The 24,966-nt window shown below is 36.0% G+C and overlaps 1 protein-coding gene across 1 annotated transcript; it reads left to right on the top strand.

The window, feature by feature from the left end:
• The first annotated feature begins 4,089 nt into the window (after nucleotides 1-4,089).
• LOC136821689 (E3 ubiquitin-protein ligase wwp-1-like) lies at nucleotides 4,090-24,966 on the top strand. Its single transcript, XM_067077897.1, has 23 exons — nucleotides 4,090-4,213; nucleotides 4,775-4,803; nucleotides 5,156-5,194; nucleotides 5,685-5,793; nucleotides 6,445-6,569; nucleotides 6,789-6,915; nucleotides 7,290-7,459; nucleotides 8,557-8,629; nucleotides 9,438-9,533; nucleotides 11,825-12,002; nucleotides 12,426-12,571; nucleotides 13,187-13,293; nucleotides 14,036-14,063; nucleotides 14,436-14,505; nucleotides 15,047-15,118; nucleotides 15,538-15,727; nucleotides 16,966-17,027; nucleotides 18,419-18,552; nucleotides 20,481-20,621; nucleotides 20,993-21,113; nucleotides 21,984-22,185; nucleotides 22,445-22,517; nucleotides 24,779-24,966. Exons 1-23 carry the CDS (start codon nucleotides 4,152-4,154, stop codon nucleotides 24,876-24,878), a joined length of 2,454 nt encoding a protein of 817 aa, XP_066933998.1. The 5' UTR covers nucleotides 4,090-4,151; the 3' UTR covers nucleotides 24,879-24,966.

Here is a 24,966-nt window from a genome sequence, read left to right on the forward strand (position 1 = left end):
ATCTCATCGGGCGATAGGCAGTATAGACTTAAACTCGTATATTAAGATTACGGGATTTTGAGTACGGGTCGATTTTACTTTCGTTTTGAGTGGTTTCATTTTCGATTTCAAGCCAACATCTTAGCAACGGGGTGCTCGCCAAGCAACAGGGTGCTCACCCTTAGTTACAGGGGTTTGTGCAAAAAGCTAAACATAGACAGTTAGGAACATTTGGCGAGTTCCTGTACGCGGCCGCAATCAAAAAAATCATAACATCACTCATTAAAAAATGGCGTTCGTGTCTTTTCGCATTTTTTTTAGCCTAGACGATGTAGCAAACATAGTAAGTATAAGCACACTGTGCTTTTAATTGGCTGAGATTTTTTTTTGCGTCGGAAAAACTTTTTCAAACTTTCAGCGATGATTGACCAAACTGTTACAATGAAAATTATCCAGCGCATTTTTATCTTCTTACCTTCTTCATTTTCAATGAAGCACTCAAAGTTTACTGAAGGTAAGCACATAAGATATTCTTATAATTAATGATATTCATTGAAACACGCTTCGTTGTGCGCTGTGGTGGAGTGCATGATGTAACTCGCGCGGCAATTAACTCGCCTTCTGTTGGAAGATCATATTGGGCGTTTCGGCGTTGCCACCCTCAAAGCAGCGGGCGCCTTTGTCTTTCCGCAACTCTTTCCACCATCTTAGATGGCCTTAACAATAGATCCAAAAGGCCGCCATAATCTTGGAAGATAATTTGTTTTGGTCTCCGGCTTTGGGAAGTAGCAATGTTTTTGGTTGTTTTCGATGGAAAATGGTAAGAAACTTAAGTTACAAGTGTCATTTAGTTTTTGCTGGGTTATAGAATGGCAGGATCCTGGATGGTTTCCCTAACTGATAGAAAATTTTCCAAATCCCCCATTTCAATTAATGCAATGAAAAATGAAATGAATTTTTTTGCACCTATTCTTCAAAATGAAAATATTCAAGACTTTAAGTTCTTCCTTTATTCAATGTAGTAGAGGGCATTTTGTAAAATCGCTCGACTGTTTTGTTAGAAGCACTTGTTATACATTTTTGTAAAGCTAAGGGGTAGGGGAATCGAAATTACTATGTTTCCAATTTTTTTTTCGGACACTTTGGTGTGATTTTCGGACAAATATGACGGTCTCAGGCAAAAATCATAGGGTTAAAAATTAATGAAAATTTTAGCTCGAGAAAACGGAGACCTGTTGTATATTTTTGGAAAGCTCTTGAAAAATTAAGATTAGAGATATATTGCAAGTATAGGTGATTTCTGTACCTAACTCGAGATATTAACCCTTGAAAACCGTGTTTTTCAGCCAGAAACAGCTATTTTGTCCAGTTTTTGCGCTTTTTGAAGCTCAATATCTCGAGTTAGGTACTGAAATCACCTATACTTGCAATATATCTCTAATCCTAATTTTTTGAGAGCTTTCCAAAAATATACAACAGGTCTCTGTTTTCTCGAGCTAAAATTTTCATTAATTTTTAACCCTATGATTTTTGCCTGAGACCGTCATATTTGTCCGAAAATCACACCAAAGTGTCCGAAAAAAAATTGGAAACATAGTAATTTCGATTCCCCTACCCCTTAGCTTTCCAAAAATGTATAACAAGTGCTTCTAACAAAACAGTCAAGCGATTCCAAAAAATCGAACAAAATTCCCCCTACTAATGATTTTTTACGGCACTTTGTTGACAATCTAACTCTCGCATCAAATTCCCGCTTTCTTCAGTAAATTGAAGATGAGAAAAAACCTAAGCCACGGATCATGGATTGAAACAAATATATGATGGGTGGGATTTTACAGTCACCCGCCGTGCAAGGCACTGAAAGGCCACGGGTGGCAAAAAGAAGGGCCGTTTGAAATGTGACAACCTCATTGGTGGAAATTTGATAAACAGCTGCGAAGGAGCGCTGGGAAGCAATCAGTAGAAGCGACCACTTTCGTTTTTGTTGTAGATTTCTATAAAAACTTCTCTCAGGGATTACTTGTCAATGTATATGTACACATGTGTTGTGTCAACTTGTCAGCATTGTATTGTTGTAAAGAAAAAGATAAAAAAGGTAAAACTAGCCTAGTTTGTAATCCTGATATCGGAGTTTAAGTTTAGACTGATAGGCAGAGCGATGGGTGTTCTCTAATTCTCCAATCGGCGTCCGGTCATTTTGAGCAAAAAGTAAAAAAGGGTGCCCTCAGTGAAAGTTATCGTGACATGTTATGACAGAAAGTATGATTGATAAACTTGGTGGAGTTATCAAAACAAATTTGTTGTCAAAAGAGATTTAACAGTAAGTGAAAATACAGGCCAGATATCAACAGTCCCATGTTTCGACCAATCGTCCCAAGTTAAAGCAGTTGACAGTAGCATAAACAACTAAAACAATGGAGTATACTACAACCTCTTAATATACTGGGATATTTGACTCTTATTAGGTTGTAGTATATTATGAAGACTTTTTTGGAGTTTAATTACAAGTTAAGTTTAGAATAACCTCTAATCAATTGTATAAGTCCTTAATTCGCAAATAGTTTTACTGCAGTTAAAGATATTTGAGATATTTCAATCAACAGGTAGGCCAAGAGCAGAGAGTAGTTTGTTCCAGTAGACCCAATCTTTACGCTGCTATCCCTACACAATAGTCCTATACCAGCGTCTTTTGATGAAAAGTACCTTTTTAAATTGGTCATTAAGAAATAAGGAAACAGTGAATTTTTAGATTTAAGGATGTACTTCCCCTTAAAAGAATAAAAAATTGTTTAGGGGCATTTTTCATATTGTTTAGGGGCATTTTTCATGTTGTTTAGGGACCTGTGAAAGGAAAGATGTTATAATGAAGTTTATGTCTTATTATACTAAGATATACAGTAGGGTCTTGGTATAATTGTTTTGGAAAACGCGACAGCCTATTGAATAACTAATTACTCCACAACAGTTACCTAGAGACAAGATAAATTTATTACGTTTTTATTGGCTGAGGGAAAAATGTATGTGGAGTAATTTGTTATTCAATAGGCCGCCACGTTCTCCAAAACAACTATGCTAAGGCAGACCTCTTTTTTCTATCAAAAATGGTTGTGTAATCTCTGGAAGGACTATGAAGCTCCTGTACATATTAAGAAGTATAGCTCTTCGTACAAAGTTTATGGGAAACACTAGAATTTGCTGTATGCAAGTACTTAAGCTAAAATCCTGCAAAAACGGTATTGTGTTGAAAACTGTCTGCTTTAAAAGAAATTTCTGCTCTTTGGACCAGAAATTGCAGGAAATCACCACTTTATTAGTATTTCTGTGACATTTTTTTTCACTTTTGATCATTTTATTACAGAAAATTTGATAGAGCCCAATTTTCCAAAAAAGTTAAGGTCTCAGGATTTCAGAAATGTCCCAAAAAAGTAGTTCATAGTTTTCACCCCCTTTTATTATAGATCGGGGGCCTTTGTAGGGGGTATCAAGATTTGCCAACAAAAGGAGGGAGGGTGGGGATGTAGGGTGGAAGGGGTGGGAATGTACCAACAAAACACAAGAATGTGCTTCATGTTGAAAAATCACTAGTTATATTGTGTAATTGTTGGCTTGTGACTGTATACAATTTGTATTCTTTCATCACTTTGGTGGTGCAAGCTTCCTTTGAAACAGATTTTCTTTAAGAAAGGGGCCAGGATAAGATTTCATTATCAAAGGGAGAGGATGAAATAAACCTAAGGAGGTTCATACCTCTCTGCAAACTATGTGGTTGTTTATGATTTTCTTGAGATTTTCTCATTAATTTTTCCTGATTACTTGTTTATTCTTGATTCATTGACCAGGCAAGTAGGTCCATAAAAGTATCATTTGTTTTCTTTTGGCTTTATCACAAATTGAGTAAACTTGACCTACAGCTTTCTTGCTTTCATACAACAAAATTTCTGATAATCAATACACTTACTTATGTCGGGCCACTTATCAGCGCCACCCAGTCTATCAAAAAGCTATAAGTGGCCCCCGAGACTAGGTAAAAATTGATTTTTAACAACAAATTTTTATATCATAATCCTCTTTAGTACAAGCTTTCACCAAACCAATTTTATATTCTTTTAGTAAAAATATTAGATGAAAATTAAAAAAATATAGAATTAGCAATGATATTGTAGTCACAAGGTATGGCAGAAAGTCCTGACGGTGCAACTGCTACAAACAATCCAACCACCAACAACTCACCTAGGTATGTGAAAAAACTTTTCTAAATAAGTTAAGAATAACAAAGTTAAGCATGAAGATATTTACAATGTGAAATCACAACATGGTTTTGGCATTACACGAGTCTTAGCCGATTTCATGCCATAGAAATTCCAATTACACCATATTTCCACAAGGGTACTCTTCAAACTTTAAGATTTTAGATATGGCAGATGGTGCTCTTTAGAGGGCTGCGCCCATTAGAGTGGGGAAAATTTGAATATCAAGTGAGAGCTTCATATGACAGATCCTTCGCATCTGTTTTATATTCATGCTTAACTTTGGCACACCAGAAAGATAGAAGTTTATTGCTGACAGTCTTGCTTAATATTTTGACAAGCTCTTGATAAATATCCATCAATTTAATTGCTGTTCTCAAGAAAGAACTTCTAAGGGGGTATAGGCATATATGGGGTAAGGGTACTGGTATAAATAAGTACTGGATCTTCTTACGCTTTTTTAGTGTGTACAGATTTTGTGGATAATTATGTGATAATTATCAATTTCAGTTTTCATAAAACCCAATTTGATATTTTTGTGTTTTTAGGACAAAATATTACCAACTACAATGTAAAAGTAAGAAAGATAATTTAATTGGCTTGAAATTTTTTACACTTGTGCTTGTGCTAAGACTTGTAGGACTGTGTAGGATCTTATCTCAATAGTTTGATTGTTTTCATGTGATACACCCAACTTCAAAAGTCTCTGTCACCGTCTTAAAATTTTAAGATTTCTGTTTACAAAAGTAGCTTGCTGCACAACTGCACAATTGTGTAATGCAATGATGTATAGTTTGCTTTTCAGGTGTTTTAAATAAAAGAAACTACATTTTTGTCAGCTCTTAAGGTTGAAACAAATTATGCAAAGGTTCTGAAAGGTTTCGATTGTTTTGTTTTTAATCTGTATTTTTGCTTTTTTATCTTTCTAGTCATCAAAGCCAAAATAAAGCTTGGAGGTGGAATCTTTTGTAAGTAGCCGTTCTTTTAGAATGTAATACGTCTGATACATGTGAAATAAATTGGCGTTAAAGATTTGTTGGACAAAATGTCTAAACAGGATTCCTTTAGCATGCAGTCCGCAGAGTTACTCCCTATACTATCGGGGCATTAAGCAGTGGAATAGTTTGCCTTCAAAAGTAGTCAATTCATCCTCAGTTCAAGAACTTAAAGAGACCCTTAGTGTAGCCCGGAAAGATGAAAAGTTTGAATATGATTGGAAGTGTCACTATTGTTGCATACCTGTCTATATTATAACAATGTAATAATAAACCCAAAATGTATGAGTGATTCATAGAGGCCCATGTGTCCGCACGGTGGCCTGCAAATTCGTAAAACTATGTTAATATTATGGAAATTATGATTTTTGGGTTGGAAAAGAAGTAGTTGGGGTATAACATTACACTGAGCTCTGTTATTGAAAAATCTTGCTAACTGTTGCATTATTTTTCTTTATTTTAGCTGGCAAAAGTGATCACTATGCGGAACTTGTGGTAGATGGTGAACCTCCACGGAAAACTGAAATAGCACGTAAAACGCAAGAACCAAAATGGGACGAGTTGTTTACAGTGTAAGTTAATATAATTACTTTTATTATCTTGGATGAGCATCTCTGTTTTCTGACCATTGCATATACACCTATCAACCCTTAGCAATGTGGTCAGTTTTTTAGAGGACTGGTAATAAATTTACAAGGAAGATTTGTTCTCAGTGCATGGTAAAACCAAGTGAATTCCTACCAAAACTCATTTTCCTGAGTTTATGTGGTAGAGTGCAAACTATTTTTAGCATTCTGATAATTTAAAAGTATATCGACGTTACTTTATTGTTTCAATGTAAGGGTATCTTACATTTTTCACAAGTGCACTCCTGCACTTGTATTTTCTTTACCAGTCTCCTCAAAAACACTAAGTGTATTCTACAAAAGTGTACACTGGATTTGGTAAGATTCCCAATTCCCAGACTTTCCAGAATTTTTCTGCTATTTTGTCCAAAATAACTGGCTGAAATTTCACAAAGGTGGTACTTAAAATACCTTGTGTTGAGGCGGGCTTGCCCGGCCAGGTGAAGTGGCTTTTTTTAGCCATTTGATTCGTCAAAGACTGTGACGTAACATTCCAATTTCTATCCAACTTAACCTAGCCAGGCCAGCCCGTGTCTATATAAACAGCTCCCTACACATTTTAATGGTATTAAAATGAATATCATTTGTTATTTGTAGTCTTGTGACACCATACAGTACATTGGAGGTTCGAGTCATGGTCAAGATATCACTCAGGAGTGATCAACTTGCTGGTAGTACCAAAATCGACCTTTATCAACTACTACAAAAGCATGAGGGGAAATGTAAATTGAATTCTTTATTTTTCCATTTTTTCTCTTTTATTTTCTTTCATTTTTCAATATTCAAGGATTCATCTCCTGGCTTCTAATAAACATTGTTAGAAATTCAAACTTAAAAACAACCTTATTGCCTAAAACTCAAATAAAATTTAAACTATATCGAACTTGAGTGGCGAAAGTTTGTTGGTCAAATATCATCTAAGATCTTTTTTAAACTTTTAGTGAGCAAAATCAATCAAAAATTACCTCTTAAATACGATGACAAGGGAATATCGAAAAGTAGTGGCGATATTGACATACTGTTTGATAACCTTCGGATTCCTTTGGATGAACATCCCCCGAGGGAAAGGTGAGCTTTTCATTTCTGATATATTTTGTTTATGAAGGTTTATGAAGATAAAGATTTCCATTATTTTGACAAATCTCGGCAATTAAACTGAAAATAAGTCAACGTCAAAACAAAGGGTGCAAAAAAAAAATTCCTGTACAATAGTATAATAGTAAATAGAACTTCAACTTTAAAGGCTATTTTTGAGTAGAAATCGCAATCTAAAATTTTGTAAAGTTTTTACTGCTGAACCAAAAAAAATACTGTTTACAATTACCCCACCACGCTGTTTTGACCTATATTTGGAGTTTCAAAACCTTTCGCTTGTTGTAACAAAACCCAGTGTATCTGCATGTTAAAAGCGTTCCTCTAATGTTGTATTCTTTATGTTTTAGCCCAAATGGATCGGTAGTGAACACATCCACTGCTTCCCTGTCTAGCACTGGATCTGCTAGTCCAAATACTAATGTATCAAATCAACGTGACTCTGTATCACCTAGGGACAGTTTAACACCAACACGACCACCAGGTCCTAATGTTTCAAATTCACCATCGCTCAATGCTGGTAGGACTCATAATAACTTTTGTCTTTGACATTTATACAGTAAAATGCTGTTTAGAATTTTAACACAGTACACGTTTTTTTTTAATAAGCATAACGCTTATAAGCATATGAAGGCTTAGATTTGCAGATTTCCTAAGCATAAAAACAAGATAAAACTTATCCGAAAATTGATTTTGCCATGGATCAATGTGGAGTCAGATCACAAACAACAAAATTTTCATTTTCAAAAAATCAATTTTCGGATTAAGTTTTATCTTGTTTTTACTGAAGCTGTCATATGGTCAAAATTCCTAAGCATAACATGAGCATATACGCCAGCCTGAAATATTTTTCACGTGGTAATTTTTTTTCTGAAAAAAAGTTTGGAAGTGGTCAAGTAAAGAAAGACATTCCACGACTAGCCACATTCCACTGCTCCAAAAATCTAAACGCTTGTTGAATCGAATTTTAACAAAATTTCTGAGATTTTATAAAAAGTTGGGTTGGGTGAATCAAAAGCATAATAATTCATAAGCATATAATAAGGATTATGTTATGTCTGGATGTGTTGAAAGCTTAAGCATAATCGAGCCTTACCAAGGGGCATACACTTGCTGATAAAAAAGAACAGTATATGTGTAGTGTGATCACGTCAAAGCAGGTCAAAGTTAGAACTATTTTCATTACTACGAAATCTCTTAAAAATTACAAATTACTGCTTCTGCATATTCAACCAAAAGATTGTCTCTTTGAAGAAGCTTGAGCTGGAATTTTTCCTCCTTCATGGGGCGTCATAGTTGTCATCACTCCGACAAGAAGATCACCGAATGCATTGTAGTGCTTCAGTTACCCTGAATTCAAGACACAATTACTATATTATTTTATTATCTTATTTATTATTCTCAACTAATTGTTGATATGTGTAAGTCAAGATGACGTCGTGTTTTTGGTAAAGGAAGCACCTGAAAACAGTCCAGCTTTTTTCGGATATTTACGTTAGAAAAATGACTTACACATCAACATATCAATAATAATGCAGGTCACTTTCTCAAAAGTTACTAACCCGAAAATGAAAATGAAAACATTGACCAGTAATTACAATAAGCACTCTTTTATAGCACCTGCTCGTCCTCCACCGCCCACAGGTCCACGAACTGGATCAAATAATGACGATGAACCTCTCCCACATGGGTATGTTTGCACAAATCTATTCATGATATCCACCTTTGCAATGTGTTCTTACATTACATCACGGACCAAACAGTTGATTGGTTGTAAGTGACGTAAAATCAGTCAAGATGACATTGCAATGGTGAACAATGGTGATATCATGAATTGACAAATTTTTATTTTTGCATCTCTTAACTTTTGCACCCTTTTCATTTGAACTGCACAAATAATTGTTAAGTTGGAAGTAAGTTGAAAAAGGCATAGAAATTTTGTGCTTCAACTATTTCATAGTGTCAGCCCTGGTTTAGATATTAGGCAAAAAGTAACAATTCCCCTGAGATTTAGGTCCCCCCCAAATATTTTAGGATTCAAGGGCAGCCCCTAGTAAAATTCAAAATGTACCCCGTTGTAGGGTTGTACAGTCAAAAGTTAAGAAAAGTATGGCTAACTCTGACCAGCCCCCAACCTTCACTTCATAATCTGGCCTGTAAACGTAAATGAATTCCGTGTGTATAGTTCTCACCGGGATTTTTTGCACTTATAGTAAGTGACCTCTTAGCCAAAAAACTTTATATTGACGTATAATTTTATTCATTATTATGCATCATTACAATATCTTCTGATATTACATCACGGACCCAGCTGCTGATTAGTTACAAGTGACGTAAAATCAGTCAAAAAGTTACTTTCAACCAATCAGACGTGTAAGGTCCGAAGAAGACATTGCAATGGTGCATATCATGAATACATTCTTTCCAGATTCGCCAAGACCGTTTGTTAGTGTACCACTGATAATGATTTTAATTTGTTTTATTTATTTGTTTTATAGGTGGGAGCGAAGGGTGGACCAATATAATCGTGTATACTACGTCGATCACACAACACGATCTACACACTGGGAACGCCCTAAACCTTTACCGAATGGGTAAGAAATCCTGCTTTACTGAAAATCTTCTTTGTACCTTACTAAACGAAGATACTTAGACAAGTATTAATAGCGAGGTTAAGCAAGAAGCTATCTATTACGAACGTACGGAATCTATTACGTGAATTTTTAGACTGGATCCGAGGCGTTTTAGCCTGATTCCTAAAGCTTCACGGCATAGAGAAAAAAGAGGTTAAGCAAAAAAGGCGATCTATTACGTATGACGTAATGTTTATTTTTCCGTATCTAACTTTCGGCCCCAACTTAAAAAAATTTATTTTTCTTTCTTTCTTTTCCAGCTTTCTCGTTGGTGGTTTGGTCTATAAAATCCCCTTACTTTCAATCTCAATCTACTAAGTTTTTTCCCAAGACATTTTTTCACAAAATTAAAACTAGACAAGCATAGTCAGAGTTTTCTCTATATGACTTTTACTATTTTTATTCAACATTGTTATAAACAAAAAATATGTCTATGACTTATCGTTTCAATGAATTCTTAACATTGCAATAGAAATATATAATTTCATAATTTCATTCCTAGTTTACATAGCTTACCAATCAAAAATTACTGCTTTATTTATAAAGAAAAAAATAATCTGTAAGAGCATAGTGTACAGTCTGTCATCCTTATTTAGCTGCATTTCTATATGAATGCTTCACCATTAGCATTACCAATAAAAACACTCTAATAATAAAGTGTGCAAACCAGGTCTCGAGTTTCATATCTGGCAGGTGTTCCTTCTTCTACTTCTTTGCATTCCAAGATATCAATATCACCTTTTTAGGAAGGGAGATGTCTCTTTAGAATCAAACTAAACTTTCTGGAACGTTATAAGGAACATAATGTCGAAGAAGTTGAAGGATGACCAGTCAATAAAAATTTTTCAGTAAAGGATTGGGAACTTAAAGCAGTAGCGGTTGTCCAGAAGATAGAGCTTTATATAATTTTTGACATTTGAGAACGGTTTGAAGTTCAGCGGTTGTGTGACATCAGGTTCTTACTCAGGCTGATTTGTACGTACAATATATGGTTGATGATGGAGAGCAGAAATTGAATCTTGTTGCTTAGTTGTAGCAGTTGAAATTGGAACAATAAATAAAAATTTCTTCTGTTATGCTTCGGGTGGAAGGGTAAATTTATTTGAGCTTGGCAGAGCAGTCTTTTTCGTGTTTGTTGCTTTGGGTGGGTGACATTATAACTTTGGCTTCTTCGCACTTGATGGTGGCACCACAGAAACACTAAAAAACATGAAAAAGAAATATGGTTACATACTGTTCATTGTAAAGGTTACTTTGGATGTATTTGGACTTTGAGAGCATATAAAAAGCAAGATAAAAAAACAGAAGAAAAACAAACAGACAACAGAACCAGAAAGAAACTTTCTGTTTGTTTTGGTGTGATAAAAAAGTCAGCAAAGGTTATTTAATTACACTTACATTTTGACCTTCTTTTGAGCAATAAATTCTTTCACTTTGTTTGTATGCATCATAGTTTCCACAGATGAGATTCAAAAATTTTCTTCTGTCAGCTCAAACTTGTCAGAAGTCAAAAAAATCTACCAAAGTTTCTTTTCTGTTTACATTTTTTTCGGGTGATTTTTTATCCTAAACGATTCAGCCCAATCTCCGTAAGGTAAATTTCCCTGGATCATGCTTATATCCTAATCGATATCTATTACGTGAGATTGGAGAATTTCGCGCAATAGATCCACTCCCCAAACTATGACGAACAGGTCAAATTTCACGGGACAGAGTTAGCCTTGAGATTTGGGCGCTAGCCCGCGAAAAACTCACGTAATAGATTCCGTACGTAATAGATAGCTTCTTGCTTAACCTCGCTAATGGCCTTAAAACTATCATGCAAAAAAAATTGCCATGTAACAACTCGAAAATTTTTAGTTCGTGTTAATTACAGGTCTACTTATTTTAGTGTATTAAAGGTATTCTTTTTTATGATTCCTTTTCAAAATGTTATTTCATGGCATAAATTGTGTAAAAAATTCAAAAAATCAGTCCTACTGTCTTTTTCCTGGAGATCAGACTGACAAAAAGGTGTATTACTTAAATCTTGTCCTTAGTGAAACTGTCAGCAGTGTAACTATCCTAGCACCGGCATCATATATTTGGAGAAGGTTTATATTTTAATTTGGTTCAAATGAGAAAAAAATGAGAAAAAAGGTTGCTCAAAGTTGGGGAAATTTCTGTTGTGTGGCTCTATGGCTTACACTGGCCTACATGAAAATCTGTATGCAAGTTGAGTCACTCTCTATTGAACTTTTATTATTTTTAAGCTGGGAAATGCGCGTGGACAACCGTGGACGGACGTACTACGTAGACCACAACACACGTACAACAACGTGGCAACGGCCCACGACCGAGTCTGTAAATGCTTACAACCAATGGCGTCAACAACAATCGTCTAATTTACAGACCGAACAATCGCAATACCAACAGAGGTTCTTGAACATGGTAACTAAATGAAACCTTCTCTTTTGTTTTCGAAATGAGCTGGAGTTATTATAAGATACTTCACTAATTGGTTATTTTTAAATTAGTAGAGATGGCGCGTTTTTTAGAAATAGTAAAAAAATTGTTTTATTACAGGTTTTAACAACCAACAAAATCGAATAAGATCTTGTAAAAACTCCAACTTGTCCACCTTTTCATGCAGTCTTTTTAGCCGGCTTTTATACACTTGTCAATGCTTACAGTAGAACGAGGCTGGGTTAGAGTTTGCTGATGTCAGCATTCTCTTGTCTTCCGCCATTATGGAAGCAAACGTTCGATTTGCGTAAGGGGTCACTTTAACAAAATCGAACGTTTGCATCAATAATTGCGGAAATTAAGTAACTTAACCAATAAACATGGAGACCTTTATTCTTTGTGTTTCAGAATCCGGAAACAACGCAACCTGACTTGAACGATCCCTTGGGACCGCTACCGTCCGGATGGGAGAAGCGGACAGACAAATCTGGTCGCGTATATTTCGTCAACCACTCAACACGCATAACGCAATGGGAAGATCCAAGAGTGTCTGGGTAAGTGTGATCAGACCACTAATGATAAAGAAATTGAGTGAATTGGTCTTCCCGTAATTAGTAGTTTACGAGCTAACTAGACTGCCATGTTTTTTTTTCATTTTCTTGCTAAGACCGCGCGCCACTGGACTCGAATATTGAAGTTAAAACGTTCGACAGAAAACAGTGGAACCCTATATTTTAAGAAATTTACTTTTATTATACCGACTGACCGACCCATTCCTGTTCTACGGAACAATAAATTAAATAATTTCTCGCCTAAGGCAACAATGACGTTTTCATTCCATACCTTAAGGGAACTAATTTTCGTGGTAACTTATTTTCGCGGTGCGAGGGTATAAAATTGGCGTATTTTGCGGGACTAATTTTTGTGGTTGACACCCACTTTTTGTCGAAATTTTTTAATTTTCATAGTAGTTGTAAAAGCGACACAAGCCAGTATCATATCATATATATTAAGTCTCTTTATTATAGGTCTAGTCTAAAAATATAGAACAAGATCGTTACAGTAGTCTCCGAGAATTTATAGTAAAAATTGCATTTCGCGGAATTAATTAGCTCCCTTAAGGTAAAGCGGAATTTAACTTAGAATTTTTGTATCTTTATCATCTTCAGTTCGACAGCAAACCAGCAGCCCTTACCAGCCAATTGGGAGATGCGCTACACCTCAGATGGAATCCCTTACTTTGTGGACCACAACACTAAAACTACTTCATTTAATGGTTTGAATATTTTATCAGAGCTCTATTTTGTTTTATTTATTTGACGAATTTAGGTTAGAGTCTAAATTCACTCCACTAGAATTGTTTTATGTGACTATTATTGCAATTAGCAATACAAGAGTTGCGAAGTTCGGACACCCAACATTATTAACGGTTTGAAAATTTGAGCCTTTGTTTGATGAATTTAGTTCATGGTTTGAATAGTGAAAACACTTCCAACGATACAGTTGGTTTTTTTATAACCCGAATCCTCACCAGCAACACGGAAGGTGACCTAGCTATAATTGTCAGTTTGCATAGAGCTTTAAAGCCACTACCTTCCTAAAGGCCGGTCTCCACTTGCGCGCGCTGCGATCGCACTTTTTGACTTCAATCCTTTTTGCTTGGAAAAAAGATTACGTCATAAAAATGTAGCGCGCGCTGGAAAAAAAAGTTGAACACATTTCAACTTTTTTCAACCGTTACGTCAGATCGCGCCAATGGAGTTGCTTCATTTTTCTTTTGACCAATAGCGTGGAAGCTTTGCTCGAAAAAGTGCGATCGAAGCGCGCGCAAGTGGAGACCGGCCTTAACACGAGCCTAGCGCTCCCTGAAGCTTTTTATTGAGACTTTGCTACTTTAACTCTTTGATCCTTTGATTCAATGATTTCCATTTTTGATTTATCATATATCAGTTTTTAAATAGTCTTCTCATCTAAGTGTCTTATTTCATAAACATTGAATTTTTCAATTTCATCTTTAGATCCAAGGACAGGCCAACCAGCTTTGAAGTAAGCTTTTTATTTTCCATCTTGGTTTCTCGTAGTTTTATAAATTGAAACACAAATAAGTTACGATTCGTTTTGTTGATGGAAAAGTGAGTTATTAGAATCTGATTGGCTTTTCCATCATTAAAGTTAGATTATTACAGTTGACGTTCTCTGATTCGAAGTTCTACTATTCGATACGCTCCATTATTCGATAATATTAAAAGTCATCGTCAGCAAGAAACTCTCATAAACGACGCTCTACCATTCGATACGCTCTCTTATTCGATGGAAAGTCAATTCCCCTTGAAAGTAGAATTAGAGAGTGTCAACTGTATCTCAAACTGCAATGTAAAACAGAGGGCAATTTTCCAACTTTGTTAAAACTTTTTTCAGTCCTGGAGGCGCTGTTGCTTACCAGAGAAGTTTTAGATTCAAGCTGATGAAATTTCGACAATTATGTTCTGTGAGTGTTTTTACAATGTTTTTGTTTGTTTGGTATTGGTATCCTAGCTCTTAATCTTTACAAAAATAGTTATACTTTTAGCGGCAGAAACATTGTGGTTTATATTGAACAGTAGATTTTTTAATTATTTTTCATTCCTTTCCTTTCGAGATCTATTACCAATCTTTAAAGTAATGTCGTCGTTCATTTTCGTCTGAATAATCCTTTAACCATTTTCAACTACAAACTTTTTCATAAGTAATCTAACAACCTGCGAATAGCTTCGGACAGCCGCCATTTTAAAGCCTTATATCACGTGACTATGAAGCGCCAAAAGAACAGTAATAAATTCATCTATCAAAAACAATGAAAATTGAGTGTTTGAGTAAAAAATCCATTTTCCATATGATAATGAACGGACTGTAAAGAGTGGCGTCCTACCCTACCTTCGGGTAGATAGCTATCGAAAGAGGAGCCATCGGGTCGCTTCCGACTGCGGTTGCTTGGCTTGTGAATACTTTAAAGAACTTTGATTTATTAAATAAACACCGTGTTTTTTCAGGCAAACCAGTTACCATCACACGTCAAGATCACAGTCTCAAGAACTAATGTTTTCGAAGACTCCTTTCAACAGGTAAAAACACACTTTATCATTTTGAGGGCAATATAAACACTGTGGTTTAACTCACTAAAAAAGTTTTGTTCAATGAACACAACTGATTAATCTTTGGTGAGTTAAATCACAGTTGTCTTTTCACCTAATGGGCTCTTCCAGAAATAGTCTGTATCTCCTGTGTTGAGGAGGTGTGACGTCCAGGGTGGTCTGGAAAATTAAAAAATCCAGGGTGGTCCAAAAAATGGGAGAAAAAGACCCAAGGAGGTCCTGAATAATTGGAAAAAAACCAGGGGGTCACCTTTTTAAAAAAAAAGTCTTCCTCGACAGGAAATTTTTTTCTGGAATAGCCCAATTCTGACGCCATATCGATGCAACCAATACTACATTTCAGTCAGTGACCACGCCTCATTTTGATTTTCTTCTTTTTCCCTCCTCAGATCATGCGAATCCCACCGCACGATTTACGGCGACGCCTTTTCATCAACTTTAAAGGCGAAGAAGGTCTTGATTACGGAGGTGTGGCCAGGGAGTGGTTCTTTATGTTATCAAGGGAGATCATGAACCCAATGTATTGTTTGTTCGAATACAGTAGTGGTACGGGTACCTACAATCTTCAAATAAATCCAGGTAAGTGAAGCCAAGGTTCGTTTTCGCAAAACCTATACTTTAGGCGTACAAACTTTCGCGAGCAGAAAATTTTCGCGAATTTTGGCCCTTTTCGCGAAAGTAAATGTCTTTAAAAATTCTAGGAAGGGCCATTCGAGAAAGTTTATGCTCGTCAAAAATTCTTGACAAAATAGAAAATCTGTAAAACTTTAAACTTTGAATAAAATGTATCTTTTATGGCACATTTTAGCCTGCTAAAAGACTAATAAGTCAAAGGACAAATGTTTCAAGCCAATCCAAGAAGTATTTGTCCCTCTAAGCCATTTTTTCATGTGAAAATTCTCAATTTTACGTCTTGATTCGCGAAAGTTTATGCTCGCGAAAAATATTTTTCCATAAAATTCGCGAAAGTAAATGTCGTGAATTTCGCGATTTTTCGTCCTCGCCAAAGTTTCTGCTCGCAAAAGTTGGTACGCCTAAAGTATATTATTTGGTGCTATACATTTATTTGAAGTCTGAAGATGCTAGCACTATCTGTAAATGAAATATTGTAATTTTGGCGGTATTTAGACGATTTTTGTTGTGGTAGAATGTTGGTGTCCAGAAAGCTTTCCATAAAAATAGCGGACGGTTTTACAAAATGTTTCCTTGTTGTACTAATTTATTCTCTACCTCAACTTTGAAGTAGCAATCATTCTTTAGAGGGGAGGGAGAGAGTCTTTATCCGATAGCTAACTTTTCGACTGTTACTGGCAATCAGCTTGGAATAATGGCACTAGTCTGACGTGGCATTTTTGTATCATGGATTTATTCGGGTTGAGCTTGCATTTTTATAAAATATCTAATTAATTGGCCATTTGAAGTAATAGAGATGAGGCGTTCTTTAGAAAAAGTAGCAAAATTGTTTTTTTACAGGTAAACGACCAACCAAATCAAATAAGAGCTCCAACATCCCAATTTTAAGTAGTCTTTCCTTGTGACCAACAGAATAATTTTTAAAGAGTTTCTAGTGTATCTTAAGTGGATCAATTTTCGCGAATAGAAAATTTTTGCGAGGACAAAATTTCGCGAATTGGCCTCTTTTTGCCTGTTTTTGCATCTAATTTTCATCTTCTTAAGGGTTTAGGCTAAGATTCGAATTTTGAATTTTTGCGAGGACTAATTTTCGCGAAAATGACCAAAATTCGCGAAAATTAATCCACACCAAATTTAATCCACTTAAACCTCAACTTCACTTTCTGTTGTTCTCTCTTCACCAGCTTCTTACGTCAATCCGGATCATTTGGAGTACTTCCGTTTCATTGGACGTGTGGTTGCTATGGTAACTTCTTTCTTTGTTAAGGAACTTGAAATACCCACTGGCAATACGCTATAAATTGCTAGCGGCAATAGCGTTTGCCGAAAGCCTTAAATTTACGTGTCAATGAGCGAGTTGAAAATATTTTAGCGCAGAAAATTTACTATTTCGATACTTTGTCCAATTCATATACCAACATCTGCTCTATTTCTCTTTCCCATCCTCAAAAAATTCACTCCACTTTTGTGAGCTAGAATCTCCAAGTTAAAAGGTCCACTCTTTTTAAAAAATCTTCAAAAGGATTCTACGCTTACCCTGCAGAAAAGAGGGGAGAGCACTATGATCAATCCATTTCTCACACAGTCTCTCGTAATAATATTTTGCGTGGATTTAATTTTGCGAATAAGTCTGAATTTGCGCTGAAAACGTCAGTTTTTGTGATAAATAGCTATGAAATACCGGATATTTCAAGCTGAAAATCTGATGTTGAATATTTCGCGAGTCAGTGACTTCACTTGTTTTCGCGAGTTTTACCGGGTGTGCCACAAATAAGTTACCCTCTTTGATTTGATATTGTAGGCAGTAGAAAAGAGATTTTTCAAAGATTGTTTCGGCATCATTCAAATACCTAAAATGTCAATTTTAAAAAATGACAGAAAAAGGCGAAAAACGAGTGTATTAAATTGATTGTAATAAATAGGGCCACAAAACAATTTTATGCATCAGGAAATGTATTTCCATGATGTAAAAAGCACTTATTTGCAAGATTGTGCATCCCTGTAAATACATTTTATCATCTGTGAATCGAGATGAGCTGCAACAGTTCAAACGAAGCATTTTTCTCAAAACTTTCACCTTCTCCACCTTTCTCAACGATGATGCACACACAGAAACACTTTTGGAAACTCTTGGGAAGATGTTGAACATTTTGTGGGGTTTGAAACATTCGGCATCTTGTTTATACATTGTACTTTAATGTTTTGGTAAAAGAGAAGTCGTTTTTCTCATAAATTGATACCCTTGTTTTTAGCCTTTTTTGACATTTTTTAAAATTGAAATTTTAGGTTTTTGAACATAACTTTTGAACCAATGAAGTAAAATTAAAAAGTAATATACCAAATTTTAAGTTGGGCTTTCCTCTGAATGATTCCGAAACAATCTTTGAAAGATCTTTCTGCTACTGCCTGCAATATCAAATCAAAGAGAGTAACTTATTTGTGGCACACCCGGTATTTTCGCATAAAAACAAAAAAGGCTGTAACTTCTGATAAAATTCGAATTAAAAAAATCGTTTTGTGATTGTTGAAAAGATGATAAGGAGTGGGATGTTATAAGATTGGAAAAGATTTAAAAAATTGAAAATGAAGATGAAAATGAAAAAGAAAAATGTCAACATTACTTTCTTATCCTTACAGGCTCTTTACCATGGGAAGTTTATCGATCGAGGGTTCAGTATGCCTTTCTACAAGATGATGTTGGGAAAGAAACTCACCATCACTGATATGGAAGCGATAGACAATGAAGTATATCAATCACTATTATGGGTCAAGTATGTGTCGGTTTCTTTTGTGTTTTCTTTAACCAACTTTCTTTGGTAATCACCAAGCCTGCACCTAGCCTAGCTTACTAAGCTCGTATTCACAAGGCTATGACAGCTTAGGCAATATAGCGAATATATATAATTTTCGGTGCTTTAAAGATTTTTATATTTACGTATTTTAAGTTTGACTTGGAATAGTTATTCAGTCACAACTTACCATCAAATTTATCCTAGTGACTGAATCAAACTAGCTTAGATTTCTTCGAAAGCATATACCAAGAGATATTGGTTTATTGGTTTATCCTTGGTTTATTGGGGTGGTACATGCTAGAAATCACTGCGTCGGTTTTTAGAAGATGCCATCTGGTGCCATTAATAGGCTTTTCCAGAAAAATTTTTTACCCCCACTGATGAGGATATTGATTTTTCGAAGTATCGAACCCCCTGGATATCCTACTTTATTTGTAAAGACCCCCTGGATATCCACTCTTGAAAATATGCTCAACCCCCTGGATATCCTCTCTTATAGAGATGCTTACCCCTGGATATCGTATTTTTTACTTGAAAAGACATGTGATATCCTCAATAGGGGGAGCACGGACTATTTCTGAAAAAGCCCAATATGGACTGACTCCTAATAACGATTTCTACTCCATTTTACAGAGAGAACGCTATAAACGAATGCGACCTAGCCTAAGGACTGACTCCTAATAACGATTTCTACTGACTCCTTGCGCGTATAAACGAATGCGACCTGCCTAAGGACTGACCCTAATAACGATTTTCTACGTTTACAGAGAGAACGCTGCGACTAGCCTAAGGATGACTCCTAATAACATTTCTAATTTTTACAGAGAGAACGCTATAAACGAATGCGACCTAGCCTAAGGACTGACTCCTAATAACGATTTCTACTCCATTTTACAGAGAGAACGCTATAAACGAATGCGACCTAGCCTAAGGACTGGACTCCCCTATGAAATTATATTTCAGAGAGAACTATAAGACGAGCGAGAGAACTGACTAGCCTAAGGACTGACTATTTCGACTCCATTTTACGAGAGAACGCTTAAAACGAATGCGACCTAGCCTAAAGGACGACTATTTCTATCCATTTTACAGAGAGAACGCTATAAACGAATGCGACCTAGCCTAAGGACTGACTCCTAACAATGATTTCTACTCCATTTTACAGAGAGAACGCTATAAACGAATGCGACCTAGCCTAAGGACTGACTCCTAATAACGATTTCTACTCCATTTTACAGAGAAACGCTATAAAACGAAGGCCTAAGGACTGACTCTAACAACTACTCATTTTACAGAGAGAACGCCTAGCCCTCTACTCCATAGGAGACTCCTTTCCTAATATTCTACTCCATTTTACAGAGAGAACGCTATAAACGAATGCGGCCTAGCCTAAGGACTGACTCCTAATAATGATTTCTACTCCATTTTACAGAGAGAACGCTAAAACAATGCGACCTAGCCTAAGACTGACTCCAATAACGATTTCTATCATTTTACAGACGAGAAACGGGACTGACTCCTAAAACGATTTACGCTCATTGTACAGAGAGAACGCTATAAACGAATGCGACCTAGCCTAAGGACTGACTCCTAACAATGATTTCTACTCCATTTTACAGAGAGAACGCTATAAACGAATGCGACCAGCCTAGGTGACGCCTAATAACGATTTCTACTCCATTTTACAGAGAGAACGCTATAAACGAATGCGACCTAGCCTAAGGACTGACTCCTAATAACGATTTCTACTCCATTTTACAGAGAGAACGCTATAAACGAATGCGGCCTAGCCTAAGGACTGACTCCTAATAATGATTTCTACTCCATTTTACAGAGAGAACGCTATAAACGAATGCGACCTAGCCTAAGGACTGACTCCTAATAATGATTTCTATTCGATTTTACAGAGAGAACGCTATAAACGATTGCGAGCTAGACTTGGTGTTTGCTACGGACATGGAGGTCTTGGGTAAAATCACTGAACACGAACTTAAAGAAGGCGGGAAAGATATCGAAGTCACTGACGAAAATAAACAAGAATATATTGAGTAAGTTTATGCATAGCCCGTATAAAAAAAAACAGGGAAACCTTTTTTTGCACCTTTAATTTACGTTGAGAAATTGATTTTGTTTTGCTCACTCTTTGATCATCTGAAACGTCTCTTCAATTTCGAAGGTTTTATTGCATGATGGAGGGTTTCCGCTAAGTTACATAGCTTTGCCCCAACCAATAAAGATGTTCTTCATGTTTTGCTACGTAGATACGTATTTACGTAGAAGGGATCGCCTCTACACATTTGACAGTTTGCTTTAATAATGGCGGAAATTACGTAACTTAACAATCCAATCATTGGATTGATTTGTCCATGTTGCAGAATGAATATTTAGCGAACTAGCACCTCAACCTTTATCTTTGCAGATTATTAACAGAATGGCGCTTCAAACGAGGTGTGGTTGAGCAAACGGATGCGTTTTTGAAGGGATTTAACGAAGTATCACCCATGTATTGGTTGCAAGATTTTGATGAGCGGGAATTGGAGGTTCGTTCATTTTTTCTGCGTATCTTGTATGTGTAAAACACTGATCTTTATATATCTCTGGACCAAGCCGCCGTCTTTGATTGAAGTTTTTTTTTTGAAGTTGGTACCCGCAAAGAAGCCATTGTAGTGTTTGAAACTTTGCCTAACGACAAACGGCGCTACATCATTAGTGTACAAGTGAAACTAGATCTGGCGCTCTCTCCGCGGGTACCAATTTCAAATAAACTCCGATCATAATATTTTGCTTGGCTAGCATTGAGTAACTTGGTCCAGGGGTATATAAAGGTCAGTGGTGTGAGGGCGGTGGTGAGGTCAGTGGTGTGAGGGCGGTGGTGTTGTAAAACCATCCGATTTAGAATGCCATGTATGAGAGGTTTTTCTTTATTGATAATTTTTGTCACCGGAAATGTTTTCAGGAAGTTTCTTATGGACGAAATAAGTGACTCCCCTTTTGGTTGGAAGATAAGTTCAAAAAGCGCTTTTCAAAGATATTCATGAGCTGATCTAAGCCTTATCTACTTCAATGTGTTATTCGAACGATACCACTTTCCCGTTGGAGCTCCAATGGGCTCTTACAGAAAAAAATTGAACATGGGGCTTCACATTTTTTGGAAATTTACCTTCCGGACATTGTGACTTTTGACCCCCCGAACAACAGATCTCACCCCCGGACAAGCATCAGTTTAACCCCGGACATTCAAAATCACCCCTAATCAGAGCAAGTTTGCCCCTAAAACAAGGCAAATTTTGCAAATTTTTCACTATAACACCCCCCCCTCGGACAAAATATCCAATATATCCTCCACCCCCCCCCCATGTACAAAAGTTTTCTGGAAGAGCCCAATAGGTGACATTTCTCTTTGTCTACAGATCCTTTTATGCGGTATGCAAGAATACGATATCGAAGACTGGCAACGAAATACGGTCTACCGTAACTATGCAAAGAACAGCAAACAAGTCATGTGGTTCTGGCAAGCAATCAAATCCTTCGATCATGAAAAACGTGCCCGGTTACTGCAATTTGTGACCGGAACTTGCCGTTTACCGGTCGGTGGTTTTGCGGAACTAATTGGTAAGTTTTTTTGTTTGTCTACGCCTGAGATCTGTCAGTTGAGTTTTATTTTAGTGATTTAGTCATGAATTCTTAGATGTTTTGGTAATATTGTTCCTATTTTCCTTAAGATTTTGTTCATTTTACGTATGTCATTTTCAATTGTTAGATAACCGTAGTCCAGCTACGTGATAGTTATCCGAGTTGGCCTGATGTTTTTGCCTACATAAAACCATCATGAAAGAGTTTGTAACCGTTTCCACAATTTTTATTATTATAGGAAGCAATGGTCCGCAGAAATTTTGTATTGAGAAAGTTGGTAAAGAAACTTGGCTACCTCGCAGTCACACTTGGTAAGAAAATGACTTGTTTGAAGTTCCTTTTGTAAAGAACTTCTTTCTATCTTACTCCTTTACCTAATATCGTCCTCCACATGACTAAAGGTCTAATCTCAGAATAAGTGTCTTGGAAAATTGGAGATCTTGCAATTCTGTTCTGCCTTTGAGATTGGTCTTTTTGTCATATGAAAACATTGACTATTCCTCTACATGAAAAAATCTCAATCTCAAAGATGACCACCACAGAAAAACTTTCTAAATTTTGTAAGAAACTAAATTTGAGATTGAACCTTATATCATGACGATATCGTCCTATGCTCCTGATCTTCCCTTTGTTGAAGTATCTCTTATCGGCGATCCAAAAAATATCTGCAATCTGATTGGTTAAAAAGAGTACAATTTTACATGTAAAAATATAAATTGACGAAAAGATGGTGTTGCATTTTGTAGCGTTAGAAGCAATTTAACGTCACTTTTTATACAAAAGTGCCCTGGGCTTTTTTCCAACACGAAAAGTGCATTTTTTGGGTCACCGATAAACCAGTTATCAGACATTTGCTCGTACAATATGGAAATATTTCACTCGTTCCGGATTTCCCATTTGATATTTTACTCATCCTGTTTAACATTATTGCAGTTGTCTCTTATTGGGTTTTCTTCCTCCCTTTCTGTCTCAAATCTTCAAATCTTACATAAGGACTTCTACTCTCTACCTTCCTGTTGTCAATACTTCATTAATACAAACTATCTCATTAACAACGATCGAACATGATTCTATACAAATACCGTATTACTTCGATTAGACGCCCCTCGAATAAACGCCCCTTCTTAGGGAAGAAATCATTAAAAAACTCCCCCTCAAATAAACGCCCCCTTCGAATAAGCGTCGCCTTCGAATAAACGTCGCTTTCGAATAAACGTCTCCCCTCTAGGAGGGGCTTTTGTTTAAAACAGGTAGCTGTAAGGCAGTATAATATGAAGGAAAACTTAGATATACGATAATTATATCGTTTTAATATTCAATATGATTTTGATCCGTTTCTACAACCCTATAGTGATATATTTTAATTCAAATGATCATGAGAAGACAAAATAAGGTTCCAATTCAAAATTGTTAAAGTGGTTATAGTGAGAGCTACAATGTTCTTCGTGTGCACAGACTTGTTAAAAGCAAACTAACTTTTTTAAATGATCAATTAGGTCTCTAAGATCACAAAAACGAGTGGTGAGAAAAATTTTGACCATTTTGCTGGTCCCTATGTGACGTCATCACTTTTGCTGGGGCTTGAAAATGAAAGTGAAAATTAGAAGCTCATATATGGTTCAAATGAAAGATATTTATCCAAGGATTCCAAAAAATATCACAACATATACCTGAAAATCAATATTTGAGAAGCTATAACGGAAAATAGCTCGAAAAATGACGTCATCGATGACGTCATCGACAATGAAAAAATCGTCAAAATCGAAAAATTTTTGTTTCGTTTGAAAGAGGACCATCTAGTGAACAAAAAATATTACTACAAAAAAATCTGAATTACTCCTTAAAAGCCCCTGTCAGCAAATTTGTAATTCATTAAATTTGCCTGTGAAAGGTTAGCTTCGGGCACGCCCAGGAATCTTTAAAAAGCTTGAGAGTCAAGTCAAACGCATTTCACAGAATAATTTCCTATCAAGTGAAATTCAAGGTTTTCAGTAGTAATATTTTTTGTTCCCAAGCAGGTCCTCTTTCAAATGAAACAAAAATTTTTCGATTTCGACGATTTTTTAATTGCCGATGACGTCATCGATGACGTCATTTTTTGAGCTATTTTCCTTTATAGCTTCTCAAATATTGATTTTCAGGTATATGTTGTGATATTTTTTGGAATCCTTGGATAAATATCTTTCATTTGAACCATATATGAGCTTCTAATTTTCACTTTCATTTTCAAGCCCCAGCAAAAGTGATGACGTCACATGGGGACCAGCAAAATGGTCAAAATTTTTCTCACCACTCGTTTTTGTGATCTTATGGACCTAATTGATCATTTAAAAAAGTTAGTTTGCTTTTAACAACACTGTGCACACGAAGGATGCTTTTAGAACATAGTGGCTCTCACTATTATAAAAAAACACTAAATTTAATAAACGCCCGGGGCGTAAGTAATACGGTAATCTACGAAACAATAGAGCCACTACATCCAAATGATCTCGTAGAAATTGAGCTGTTTATAATTAAAAAGAATGTGCACTTTTGATTCACACCCCAGCTAATTTCATGTTTATGATTTCAGCTTCAATCGATTGGATATACCACCGTACAAGAGCTATGATCAATTGTTGGAGAAATTGACTTTCGCCATCGAAGAGACAGAAGGATTTGGGCAAGAGTAATTGAAGGATAAAATTTTGGGGAACAAAAAAAGTTTTCATTTCTAAAACCAATCGAATCTGAATGTGTAAATGGAATTGAAACTATGGG

The sequence above is a fragment of the Clytia hemisphaerica genome, unplaced genomic scaffold (assembly GCF_902728285.1).
Source record: "Clytia hemisphaerica strain Z4C2 unplaced genomic scaffold, Clytia hemisphaerica genome assembly, whole genome shotgun sequence".
In the NCBI taxonomy this organism is placed as follows: Eukaryota; Metazoa; Cnidaria; class Hydrozoa; order Leptothecata; family Clytiidae; genus Clytia; species Clytia hemisphaerica.